This window comes from Lissotriton vulgaris, chromosome 7 (genome assembly GCF_964263255.1).
Source record: "Lissotriton vulgaris chromosome 7, aLisVul1.2, whole genome shotgun sequence".
NCBI classification, from domain to species: domain Eukaryota; kingdom Metazoa; phylum Chordata; class Amphibia; order Caudata; family Salamandridae; genus Lissotriton; species Lissotriton vulgaris.
This window is the reverse complement of record NC_141695.1, coordinates 1539691147-1539705511: the sequence shown is the minus strand read 5'-3', so window position 1 is coordinate 1539705511 and position 14365 is coordinate 1539691147. Positions and strand designations below refer to the sequence as shown.

The 14365-nt window shown below is 43.7% G+C and overlaps 1 protein-coding gene across 1 annotated transcript in view; it reads left to right on the top strand.

The window, feature by feature from the left end:
- LOC147705958 (protein-glutamine gamma-glutamyltransferase E-like) overlaps nt 1–14365 on the top strand; it is a 196560-nt gene that overhangs the window by 106145 nt on the left and 76050 nt on the right. Inside the window, exon 8 of the mRNA XM_086932422.1 lies at nt 11773–11876. Within this exon, the coding sequence (XP_086788548.1) occupies nt 11773–11876 (104 nt within the window). The remainder of the gene's footprint in view (nt 1–11772; nt 11877–14365) is intronic.

Sequence of the window (14365 nt, the reverse complement as noted above, 5' to 3'; positions counted from 1 at the left end):
CCCTGTCTTGGACCCGAAGTGGTGCAGTCCTTAGTACGGCGAAACGTGACGGGTTTCTCCTTGGTGACGTCTTCAGTGACTCAGTTAAGTATTTAGTGATAGCTAGCTGGTTACTTTGTGAGGATTGTTAAAAATCCTTGATCGGTTCTTGGTTTGGTTTGGTTTTGTTAGATTATCATTGGTTGTTCTAGTTACGATAATCTATTTGGTTTAGTTTTGGGTATCGATACATCAGTTCGTTTTGGTAGACCTAAGTTCTTGGTTCGAGTGCACATATTTGTTCCGTGTTTTGTTTGTTTTGTGTTCCGGACTGAAAATGGTAAGTCGGAAAATGTTGTCTTGTTTTAGTTGCAACAGTGACTCACGATTGGAGGACTCTTGTCTGGTTCCTCCGATTGGGACTCCCCTATATGATTTATATTGTAAGTATGGCGTGGGTCCTATAACGTATAATGAGATATGGGTCCGCTATTGTAAGAAGGATGGTGTCCTTAGTTGGCCACTGCATGGTAGTTTTGAGCAAGAGATTCTCGACAACTTAGAAGCGAAATTGTTCAAGAAGAAAGCCCGGCCAGCAATGTTTGATTCCTTCCGTTATTGGCGGAAAGAATCCAAACAGAGAGAAATGAAAAGGTTGAAGAAAGAACAGAAAGAACAAGAAGGGTTAACTCTAGAGCAAGCGACTAAACAGTTGCAAGCTAACGAGTGTGAGAAGGTCATAGATGTAGCCATTAGAGAGCACAACCTAGCGATTGACAAGTGCTATCCTGCCTTGCCATCGAAAATGGCTAAGATACTGGAGGACTCCGAAAACGATCCTCTGCTATCTTATCTGTTACGGTCACCTCCACCGTATGCACAAGGTGCTACGGCTCCGCTCGTCCCGAATGTTCAATTGCCGGTTGCTGGACAACCTGGTGTTCCTGCTCCTGTCCCTCAGAACCAAGTTCCTGTACTTCCTGTGATGAATGTAAATGTTCCTACAGCTCCTCCTCTTCCTACACTGCCAACTCTTATACCTACCTCTGTACCTACTGCTCCAGAAGCTATTTTCCTCGATACTCCTACTGCTTCCTCATCTATTCCTACCTCCACTGCATTCTCTATGTCTGCGAGTGTACTAACTCCACTTTCTGTTCGTCGAAGAATCACTGATTCAGTTACTAATATGCTGTCTCCTATATATAAAACTCTGATTAAGACTCCTACTCCTGACTCTGTACAGAGACGGAGTCAGCTTCCTAGTACTGAGGAACGGGGAGTTTTAGACTCCACGGCTCTCAGATGGATTTCGAAGGGTAGAAGATATAGTACGAGAGATGTGTTAGACACATTTATGCAGTGGGGAGAACCAACGCAGCGATACGTCTTTGATGAGATGTGCTCGTTGTTACGTGAAGAAATAGAAGAAGATGATGTCGAATCAGATTTGGAAGATTTAATTAGGGTTCAAAAGGAGTTTGCTGCTGGAATGATAGTGGGTGAGAAAATAAAGCAAGCGATGGAACTCATTTTAAGTTTTAGAAATGATCCATCTCTTCGTTCTCCAAGAGATTTAGAGAAAGGTAAAATGAAGCTAAGTCGCCAATATCCTATGAGGGAAGTTCCTCCAATCTGGCGCGAAGCAGTGCCACGTGATGATAATGCTGGTATTGCAGGTGCTCCAGCGCAGTTCCAACGAGTGTGGATACACATTCCATGGAAGCGAGCAGAAGTGTTAGCAGTGAAACAGGCCTTGCCAGATCCGCGTAAGAATCCAGCCGGATATTACAAGGAATTAACACAGACAGTTGAGGCTTGTATAATGAACTTAGCCGACATTGATATGTTATTTGGTAACGTGGTTCCGCAACCAGTGTGGGCTAAAATTCGTAGAGAGGATCATCAGGCTGCTTTAGGTGGTGATTGGGCAGCTATCACTGCAGCAGATGGTCAACAAATAGGTGGTGCGAAACCCGAACCTTTGATCGCTAATCTGCCAGGTAGAATAATTGATCTAATGAAGACTCTGATGCCAGCACTACGTGTTAATTGGGACAAGTTGTCAGCATGTAGGCAAAAGAAAGACGAAAGTGTCTCGGACTTCTTCACGAGGTTCGAAGAGACTTTTGTGGATCATAGTGGCCAGGACATGAGTACAGAAGGAGGGCAAAGATTGTTTGTCGATAAATTTGTGCATAATTTGTTACCTGAATTATGCAATAAATTAAAAGACTCAGAAAGTGCGTGGGCTGTATCTACGACAGCGCAAATACTTGCGACTGCACAGTACTACGAAAATAGAGATAAAGAGGAAAAGGAAAAATCAGAGAAGAAAACGAAAGATTTAAAAACTAAAGTTCTTTTGCAGCAGGCGTATCCGCCTCGCACGAACCAGACTAATACGCAGCAGAACTCATACCAAAGAACAGATTATAGTACATCAAGACCTCAATATCAATGGAATCAATGCGCGTACTGCAAGAAAGAGGGTCACTATAAAAATGAATGTCCGATCCTAGCGCAAAATAATGCAGCAGCAGCTCAGAGAGGTCGTGGTGGTTTTGTGCAGAATTCTAGAGGACGAGGACGAGGTGCTATGCCTCCACAAACGAATGATCGTCCCTCCAATCACTTTGATCAACGAAATGGACAATCTGTTCAGCAAAATAGATCTCAGCAATATCTTGTTGAAGATTATTGTGAAGTAGAAGAGGGTTTTCAACAAAATGGGTACTAGGACAGCCATGGACAGAGAGAGGGAGTAGTATCAGTTCCAGTGGATCAGAGTGGGCCTTATGTCGCAGTAGCAACATCAGGTGTAGTCGAACCGTTTCTGTTGGATACTGGTGCCGCAAAAAGTTCTATCATGCATGCGAAACTCCCTGGCGCACCTTTGTCTGGCTCAACAAATGTTTCCGTAGGTTTTTCAGGCGCCCCTGTATACAATCCGATATCTGGTCCTTTGTCTATTTCTGTTGGACCGTGCCAATTGAAAGCACCCCTGATTTTGACGACAGGTTGTAATGAAAATCTGCTTGGTTTAGATTTGTTAAAACGACTATATGCGACATTGTACTGTTCTCCGGAAGGAGTACAGCTTACACTGGGTAAAAATATCACCTCCCCGATGTACTTGTCAATGGACGCACTCCCGCCGGAGCTCCGTGCACTCCCTGATTCTCTTTGGGCGACTGGTCCTAATGATGTAGGTCTCCTAGAAATTCCACCGTATGTAGTGACTTTGAAAGCAAATGTGAAATTTCCAAGAATTCCCCAGTATAAAATATCGAGTGAAGGTGAGCGTGCACTTTTATTGATTGTGCAAGATTTGATCAAGAAGGGTGTAGTTGAAGAAACTAGAGGAAATGTCTGTAACAGTCCTGTATTACCGATTCTGAAGCGAACTGACCCTACAAAACCTCCAGTTTATAGGTTTGTCATAGACCTTAGAGAAGTTAATAAGATTGTAATTCCGCAGTTTCCGGTAGTGCCAGACATTACTGCCTTGTTAACATTGATACCTGCTACAGCTACATGGTTCTCAGTTATAGACCTAAAGAATGCTTTCTTTAGCATTCCGATAGCCGAAGAAAGTAGGGATATTTTCGGCTTCTGTTTAGGAGGTCGCAGTTTCAGATTTAAACGCGCTCCACAAGGCTATTGTGAAAGTCCATCCATTTATAGTCAAGCTTTAAAAAGTCAGTTAGATTCTTTTGTCCTTCCTCCAGGTTCGGCTCTAGTGCAGTACGTAGACGATCTTCTAGTGGCTGCCGATGACAAGGAAACTTGCAAAGCAGCTACGATTTCGTTATTGCATCATTTGTCCAATTTGAATCATAAGGTGTCTCCTTCCAAGATGCAATACTGCTGCCAAGAAGTAACCTACCTAGGTCACCTCTTGTCAAAGGAGGGAAGGAAGTTGACCCCAGAAAGAATAAAAGCAATTACGCAGATGAGTGTTCCACGCACACAGAGAGAAGTACGTGCCTTTCTAGGTATTACCTCTTACTGTAGGCAGTGGATCCCAAATTTTTCTCTTTTAGCGAAACCGTTGGTAGCTTTGACTGGGAAAAATGTTCCGAGTCCGGTGCCATGGTCTGATGAATGTCAAGAGAGTTTTACTGAATTACGAAAAGCATTGTGTTCAGCTCCTGTATTGGGTACACCTGATTACAGCAAGCCATTCACGCTCTACGTTCACGAAAGAGAAGGTTGCGCGTTGAGTGTCTTGACACAGAAATTTGGTGATAAACAACGCCCTTGTGCGTATTTTTCATCAACATTAGATCCGGTAGCCAGAGCGTTACCTAGTTGTTTGAGGGCTACAGCGGCAGCTGCAGCTTCCATTCGACAATCTGCTGGTTTGGTGATGAACAATATGCTAGTGGTCATGGTTCCTCATGCAGTGGATACACTCATGAACCGAACGAAGACTCAACACCTTACTAGTGCGAGATTATCCGGTTACGAGCTGACATTATTAGCGAGTCATATTCAGATCAAAAGATGCAATGTATTGAATCCAGCAACATTGTTGCCGACTGATCAAGAGTCGAGTGATTCTGAGCCACATGACTGTTATTTCAAAACGGAGGAAGAGACAAAAGGACGTATCGATTTAAAAGATACTCCCCTGTCCGACCCAGATGGTACGCTATATGTGGACGGGTCATGTTTTAAATTGGAGAATGGTGATGTGACTGCTGCCTACGCGGTAACGACTTTGAAGACGATTGTGGAGACTGCAAGAGTGAGTCAGAATTCTGCCCAAGCTGCAGAATTAATAGCTCTAACGAGAGCGTGTGTTTTAGCTAAGGGAAAGAGAGTGAATGTGTTTACAGATAGTCAGTACGCATTTGGCGTGGCCCATAGTTTTGGCCGGTTGTGGAGAGAAAGAGGTTTCATTACGTCCCATGGGACTAAGATCCAACATGGTCAGCTAGTTAACGACTTGTTGGAATCTCTAACCTTACCGACTGAAGTTGCGATTGTGAAGTGCAGTGCTCATAAAGCAATCACGGATGATGTTGGTCGTGGGAATGCCTTTGCTGATGAAACTGCTAAACAGACAGCTAGAGACACGATGAGTAGAATGTACGTTGCTACGTCTGCAAGATGGATTGCTGAGTCTGGAATGTGTGAGGACACTATGGAAAGTGTGAAAGAGATTCAGAAAGAAGCGACTGAGGAAGAGAAACGTGTATGGAGAGAAAGTACGGGCAAGTTGGACTCGAATGGATGTTGGATTGATTTGACAGAACAGCAGCGTTGGATGTTGCCTGATGCATATGTGCTTGCAGTAGTGACGATGGCGCATGGAGTGGCGCATATAAGTTCTAAAGGGATATGTAAGATGTTAGCTCCGGTTTGGAAGAATGAGGGAATCAGTAAGTGTGCAGAGAGAGTGGTGAAAAATTGTATGGTGTGCTTGATGCATAATCCTGGCAAGGGAACTCCAACTCCAGCTGGTCATTTCGCTCCTCCTTCCTGCCCCTTTGAAGTGATTCAGTTAGACTTCATTCACATGGAACGCTGCAACAATTTAAAGTACGTCCTGGTGGTAGTTTGTGCTTTTTCCAGGTGGATAGAAGCATACCCACTAAAGGACAACACTGCCCTATCAACTGCCAAAATTCTTCTCAAAGAATATTTCCCTAGATTTGGAATGCCACGGATTGTATGGTCAGATAACGGAAGTGAGTTAATAGGGAAAGTTATGCAGAGTGTGTGTGCCGGTCTAGGAGTGAAACAAAAATTCCATAGTGCAAACCATCCCCAATCTGCTGGTTTAGTCGAGGGTTACAATGGCACTCTGAAGCTTAAGATAGCCAAAATACAAGCATCCACAGGTTTATCCTGGCCAGACGCACTTCCTTTGGCCTTGTTATCAACGAGAGCAACAGTGCATTCTAGAATAGGGCTTTCTCCCTATGAGATTGTGTTTGGCCGCCCGGCAAATATCTGGGGTGTGCCGAGGCCTAAACAATTGTGCTCCATTGAATATCCTATGTTGATAGACTACCTTTACGACTTGACTGCTAAATTGAGTCTTATTCATCAACAGGTCTTCGATGCTTTGCCAAAACCTCCGGAGAGTCCAGGGCATCAGCTGAAACCCGGCGACCACGTGGTGGTCAGAAATTTTGCGAGGACAAAGAATCTTCAGCCTCGCTACATCGGCCCCTTCCAGGTCCTACTGGCAACGAGGACAGCTGTACGTGTTGCTGGTCGCAAGCACTGGATCCACGCTTCTCATGTAAAGCGTGTTCCGTTGCCGCTCCCTTACGACGACTGGGTGAAGAAGGGAATTCGTGCCTCCGAAGCTGAAACAACTCCGAAATTTGTCCCTTTCAGCGATGCCGATTTGATTACTGACACTTTGAAACCTGACTCTCCTCCTGAAAAGACTCCTTTGAACACTGAACATTTGTCTCCAGCATCAGAAGAAACTTTGCTATCTGCGAACTTAAACTCTGCAACAGCTGCTAGTAATACACTATTTTCCGATCAGACAGTACCAGCGAAGAAGAGATACAACCTTAGAAGCCATAAAAAGGACTAATAAAGCAGGCAACTGCATATTGTGATTTTGATATATTGAACCTTTGCCTTCAGCCAGGAAGTTTGCTATTGTTTATTGTTTTTAAAATTGCCTTGCCGTCTGGGTAGCCGTAGGGTCGTGGCTGTGTGCCTAGTTTGAATTTGCAGGGGTCTGACACAAGGTCGATCTTTCTGTTGGTTCTGGGAACTCCCAGGGCTGATAGAGGCATTTTCATCTACGTACACATCATCAGTGGTCGCGAGCGGATTGTAGAAGATGGAGCTTCCTGCGCTGCAACGAAAGAATGTGATTTACGTTCGCAGAAACAGACTTAATAGAATTCTTCACAGCAAATGTTTCTTGATGCAATGTGCCGTTACATTTTTGATTGTTTTAGCAACATTGGTGGGTGGAATCGTTTTTAGCATAAATTTGATTTTTGTGCCAGTTTCTACAGTACCTCCCCTTGATCCTGCTATTTCTACTGTCTCTTCTATACACTCTTTTCACTCGTTTCCGGAACATGAGCAAGCCAGACGCTCAGAATTCACCAACAACACTTTTGTACAGCTCTTGCACCAACACCAACTGGTAGTTAACACTACAGACTGCTGGGTATGTGGCTTGATACCTCACACTATGGATAAAGGTATTCCATATCTGGTTTTGCCTTACAGCTATAATGGATCATTTCAGGCCTTCCAAACCATCTTTGCTTATGCCCTAGAAACTTATCCTCCACGTCCCCCACGTTCCACTAAATACAACTCTGCTAACAAAGCTTTAGTCCAGGGAATTATTGACATGGTCAAGGACGTCAATAATACTCCATCATACCCTAGAGACGAATTGCGAGTATATTTAAGTTGGAACACTTCAGAGTATCGCCTTAGTTTAGGAGAAAGCAAGCGTAAAAGCTCAACTCCAATCTGGGTCGTACCTCACCGAGGTCAGGTCTGTTTGCAAGGTAATGGGAGAAATCCGAGAGCTCAGCTAGGGAGGAGTGAGTGCGTAGAGACTTATGTGTTTCCGGCTAACTCTTCCCCTGCCTTTCTTACTGCTAGGGGTACCTATTTCATTTGTCAAGACAGAGCTTATACATGGTTGCCTGCCGACTTCTCAGGATCATGTTATATTGCTCGATTATTGCCTCCGACATACACTGCTTCACCTGATTACCACAGAACAAGAGTAGCGAGAGGTGTCTTCAGCAAGGAAGATACCGCTGGTCAGGAAGCTGGAGACTTCTTCAAAGGCTTCCTTCCGTTCTGGGGACCTATGGCCAATAGTAGAAACATACGTCAGCTAACACGGGTAGTTGAATCTACTATTACTGAAACTGCTGGTGCCCTTAGCAATCTGACAGCTGAGCTTCAGGCGGATAGGCTCATGACGTTGCAGAACCGTATGGTTCTAGACGTTATACTCGCAGATCGAGGTGGGGTATGCAGAATGATCCAATCGAGCTGCTGTGTCTTTATTCCTAATAATGCTCCAACAGTCTACGAGGCGATCTCTAAGTTGCACAAGATTTCGGACTCCATACATGAAGACAAGAGAAACTGGTCCTTCATGGAGTGGTTTTGGACTCTGATCTCAGCGTGGGGATGGAAAGTTCTAATGGTCATTGGTGTCATCCTAGTATTCCTATTCTCATGTTGTCTGATTATCCAGTGTGGTCCTGCTCTGTGTAGTCTTTGTGCTGCGACTTGTCTCAGAAAACCACCTGCGTTTGGAGAAAAGACACGAGAAAGGATGATGATACAACAACATGTCACTGACCTGATGAGCATAGAACTAGATTCTGACATAGACTGAGTAATTGCCTATGTAAGGGCAAAAGGAGGGTCTGAGGTTCCGTGAGGTTCCGTGACGGTTCCGTGACGACTTGAACCCGTGTTTTCAAGTTTGTCGGAAATACATAATATTGGTATCAGTGAACCGCAAATGATCCATTTAGTATATCCTAGTGTTTTCGCTACGCTACGAGCAAGAGCACTCCTTCCATTGACATATTTCTGATATACCCACGGCATCCATCTTAGATCATGGCCGCCATTTTGTGTTTCCTTGCCCTCACATATGCAATAGCCTCTGATCATTTCATTCACTCCACTTTGATTAAGGACACGTAGCCTTAGCCGGAGATTCACCTCTTACATGACACGTGCACCTTAAACCAGATCACGCTGTAGCTGCATGACTCGACAGAGGCTGCCTCCTCTGCCCGAGGCCAGTCTTGCCAAACTGGTCTTCGTGTCCATTGTACCTGATCATGATTAGGCGGCCGAAGCCGGTAGCCTTGCCCATTTACAACCCACAAACATCCCTTATCCCACTTTTCTATCTTCCACACCTGGCTCTGTTTCTTTCTTTCTGAATCTTTATTAGGGGGAGGTAACGAACTTTACGATGAGGCGGTCCGGGTCCTGAAAGCAATATTGACAGGGGATTGTGATGAACTAGCGGGAACCCCTCTTCGTAGATGTTTGGTATCAGATTTTATCGACGATTCCTGTGTAACGCCAAATATTTATTGTTTAGAGACACAAAGGTTTGGGAATGTACCGACATGTGAAATATTTGCCTAGAGCACAATTTTTAGTATATAAGGAGCAACCCACTTTGTACAAATCGAACAGGCTCCTAGATTCTGCCCGTGCGTAGATTCTGTGACTTCTGTGTCCCTGCAGTAATAAACCTTTGGTCTTTGACGCCACCATCGAGAAGCCCGTGTTTCTGTTCATTTGTGCACCAAGGCAGGTGGAACTCCGGGGTCTTTGGGTGTTGTACCCTGACACCTCTGGACGGAACCAAAAAGTCCAGAACTCCAAGACCAGGCATCCCCGGCGGTCTGGTGGGGCCGTTAGTGAAGATGAGGCAAGCTAATGCCCAGAGTTGCCGAGTGTGATCGCTGATCAGAGTGGGCACCGAGGCGAGAGAATTATCGAGTCCACTGACCCTGGTCCAGAAACCTGCCGCGCCGGGAATCGAACCCTGGTCCCGGGCCGTCCTCTGCTCTCGGGTCTGCCGCCTCTAACCAGTGAGCCACACTACTTCACTACTACTACTACATTTCAGCTTCGTAAAGCCTTCCTCAGCGCCCACAGTCATTAGCAGTTCATTTGACACCAGCGTGGTTTAAATATCCTGCCCCTTGCTGTTACGCTGTATTCTGCTCCACCCCTAAGACTGAGTCCTTGCTCACCTGTTGCAGATTGCGTAGTGTGATCAAACAGCAACTCCCAGAGTTCACCATTTCATCCAGGTAAGTGATGCGGGGGGTGGAAAGAATATGCAGAGTTCAGGGCACCACGTTGAAATCAAGTCCAAATCTACTGTGTGCTGTCTGAATTCTTGTGCCCCCTTGGGTCCCCGCACAACCGTTGTATCATCCATCCATTACAGCCAGGATAAGAAACTAATCGAACCCATTCAGGTAGATTTGTAAGTTTTTATTTGTGTGTTTTTCTCTCCGCCATGACGCGTTTCGGGCCCTGGAGCCCTTGATCACATATCTATCCATCTATCCATCTATCCATCTATCTATCTATCTATCTATCTATCTATCTATCTATCTATCTATCTATCTATCTATCTATCTATCTATCTATCTATCTATCTATCTATCTATCTATCTATCTATCTATCTATCTATCTATCTATCTATCTATCTATCTATCTATCTATCTATCTATCTATCTATCTATCTATCTATCTATCTATCTCATACAAAGGTTGCCCTTCATTAAAGACGCTCTCCAAAGGCAGACAAACTCTCCAGAGTCCTTTATTTTTAGCACTATATATAATCAAAACTGAAATATTGTCATGCCAGAGTTAATAATAGTATACCTACATGTACCTTGACGAGATTTAAGGAGTCAATATTATGGTTCAGATTTAAATTAGTAAAAGGATGAGTGCTGGTGCCCAAAGCTATGCTCAGAAGCCTACAGTTGGCAGGTTGAATATCAAAGCTGCATAGCCTTGAATCCACCTCATGCCTCTTTATTCCACCACCAGATACTCCCTGCCCCAGTATCCCACTCTTGCTGTTTCTGCTTTCTTCCTTTGTGACAGTTTATCCGAATTTCTCTTCCTCTGTCTTTCCACTTTGTGTCCTTTCCCTCTCTTACTAAATGCAGGCACCCTTCAGTTGTGGCTCAAGGGTGACTGCATTGGCGCTAGGTTGCCAATTGTGAGCCAGTGCAAGGAGAGAACAGAAGTTCCATAACTTTGTAAGTATGGTGCATTTCTACTCTCTCCCTTTCACGCTACAAAACGCAGCAAGTTTCCTTTCTGCATTGTGTGAATGCTTAGTAAATGGGGGGCAATGCTTTCCAATGCTAATCTCTTGTGTTAATACGTGCATATCCCAGTGCAATTTGAAAATCCAGCAGCGAGTTTGCTGCTTGAATGAGAAGAGAGGTTAAGGCATTCAAATAGAGTGACACCCAAGGTATAAGCTGTGAAAAGTGAAAGAGACACCAAGGAGCCTAGGTGTAGCCAGAAGATTGGGATTAGGGGCTCAAAGGTTATGAGTTGGGGAATCATGTGATAGGAAGTTATCAGGATAGCTGTCATACAGGTTTTTAGTTGACTTGTTTGCTAGTATTAGTAAGTTATATAATGCTCTTTTTGTCTTCAGCTATCCACCCTTGTTGCATTAGGTGGGGAGGGGGGTGCTAATTTCAATGAGTCGGGGGGAGTGAAATGGAACTGGCCAGGGATGGGGTGCAGAGGAGGACGGGAAGAATAACACTTCCGTTTTGGCAATAGTTGGCACATTTGACTCTGGTACCACTCTATGTTGGAAATCTGTGAGACAGTCTGAGGTTTGGAGGTCAGGTGTGAAATCTGGGAAAGGAGAAGACAATCTATATATCATCAGCATAAGTTATATCTCAGAAGTCAAAGGAGGAAATCATTTCACAGAGAGAAGCAGTTAGATTGGAGTTGTCTGCAACTTACCCTACACATAATCTACCTACTCTGTAAACTTGAAGGGCGGACACTTCGTGAAGAATATTTACAATACAGATATTCATGGAGAAATTACTGAAAGTATTTTTAGATAAAGGTTTTCCCTTCTTACTCTCCCAAGACGGCTTCTCCTTTGATAATTTTGTCGCAAAACTCTCCTATGGTGCAGTCCCTTCTGTCCTATGTCAATGTACATGTGCATGATCCTCCCATTCCTGCACAAACTGATACACACAAAATTATTTTTCTCTTATGTTATGCAGGAACTTTCAAGTGTGGAATGAGGCGTGGTTTGCGCGCAAGGATCTTGGCTCGTCCTATGATGGGTGGCAGGCAGTTGACGCCACTCCTTTGGTGAAAAGTAAAGGTAACCAAGGATTTGTGTATCATCCACATCACACTTAGGGTCACAGAGTCAATGCATGAAACAGGAACATCTTTGGATGCCTTAGAAATATGGGGGCATATCAGCAACAGCCAATGCTAATTATCCCTAAGCTCACTCAGCGCGAGCATATTTATCGCTGGTTGATATCGCAGAGATAGCGCGTTATCAACAACGTTTATCTCCAATGCGATATAAATTCAAGCGATAGCGGCAAAATGTGCGCACAGTGATAGGCAAAACCTTGTCGGTAGGACCGGGTGGTCTCAGCCGTATAATCCACCACCCATAGGCTATTATGGTTTCGTCAGTTTAAAAGTAGGAGTAATAAAACCTGTGATAGGCGCGGTTAGCGCTACTTTTATCGTCGCTATGCCGGTTAGCATGCAGCTTGATGATTGGAGAAATTTCTGTTAGGGACATTTTCTACGTTTTTTAGTTAGTTACGCCCACTTTGCATATAATTAACGTTGCAAAGCTGGGCGTTGAGGAAACGGGAGCAGAGGCATAGGAATACATGCTAGCGTGTCATGGCTGATAGTGCGATAAAAATATTGCTGCTTTTCGCCCAAAAATGGACGCTAGAGTGGGGATATTTTTATCGCTGGCCTTGATTATATGACTCCTTATGCAGTTAAGGTCTTCAGTCAGTTGGTTGGTCCTACTTCAGTTTCTGAAAAACTCTATGATTTTCTTAGTCTTTCTGCATATCACCTCATGCTTGTACCAGCCAGCAGAACAAATGCATAACTGAAATACTAAAGAAGATAAACACCCTAAATCAAATAATGCCACATGCAACGCGCTTTTCTTCAAAAACCGAATGTACCTGGGCTGCCTGTTGCCAACATAGGTGGCAAAAGAATCCACACTGCATGGTTGTGGCCCTCTCTGAGAAGACGTCACTGATTGCATCTGAGGGGTGGACATATTTGTACTAAAAGAAACTCGAATTAAAATGCAGAGTAATGGAAGTGTGAACATATACTATATATGAGGGCTGTGCTTGATTGATTTTATATTAAAAGTGCTGGTAAATATTGTACAGAGCGTTGCCATATTAAAATGGGGCTATTATTGCTTGCTACAAACAGCAGTATGAATAGTCATCCTTTCAATACCCCCGGAAATAGTGAGACTCAGTCTCATGATGTGAAGGTTAATGAATCCCTTAGGAAATGAGGTAGGGTGAAATTTGCCTAACAGTCCTACCTCCACAGGTAGTGTGGACATGAAGTAGAGACAGCCCCGGACTATACTTGTATTTCTGTTTGAGTTTTCAGTTTCAGAGGGGTAGCACCTCTTCAGAATTGAGCATGTTTGTACAATATATTTTCCAGAGCCTTCTTCAGATTTTTTGTCTTTCTGAAGCATTAAAACACTGAGAATTAACAAGACTTGATCAAATTAAAGACAGTGGTGCAGCCAACAAAACATGCCAATGTACTTCAGCCAATGCACCGAGACGTTGTGCCTGTTATAAAAAAAGGAGCAGAGTGGCACCAAAGAGAACTGTTTATTATCCAGCTCAATAATATCAAGGTTCAGGTCTTCAATCTCCCTGTGCCTTCCCAGAGCAAGCCTGCTGACCCCTAGTCCTGGCACTGGAAAACAGCAGTGCACCACAGATCAAGACATAGCCAAAATAAATTTGCTAAGACATCCAATAGAAACATGCTAGCTAACCTGCACAAACATATAAACACCACACTAGACACCTAAAAAAACTTTGAGGTACGACCATTAATCCAGCATCCCTCCTGTCACAGCATAGAAAAAAATTAAACTCTAGCACTCATGCGTCTGAACCTTTCAAGCATGGCACTTGAAAAATGCCCCCATACAGAAAAAGGAGTACAACTGCATAACATAACTTTGATGTACTGAAGAATCCTACACCTATAAATCGACACGCATCCCTTAGTGACCTGGTAACCACCACTCACCAAAAGCCAATTCAACTCCCATTAAAAAGAAAATACCACATATGCATGTTGATCTATTCAAGAACTATATAAAAGAATAAACTTCATATACATTACATTATCAAAGATGTAACTAGACTGAGTATCCACACACACACATATAGATAGATAGATAGATAGATAGATAGATAGATAGATAGATAGATAGATAGATAGATAGATAGACAGATAGATAGATAGATAACCCAACCCTGGCCCTACCTTAACCCCTCCTTAGTACTCACAAAACTTTGCACATTTATTAGTAAATATTTCCCATTTTCTAGCCTCTCTCCCCTCATCTCTCCCACGTTTACTTCTACAGGACAGTCCAATGTAAATATGAGAAAAGTATTTTGGATTAAGTGAGCAATATATTCTAATACTACTAAACATATTTCAAAATGCAGTTTGTAAATAGGTGTTGTGATGTGTAGGCTGGACAGGGTCCTCTGCAGTTTGCACGTCAACCCACTGAGCTATCTTACTAGTCAGCCTTTAAGCATT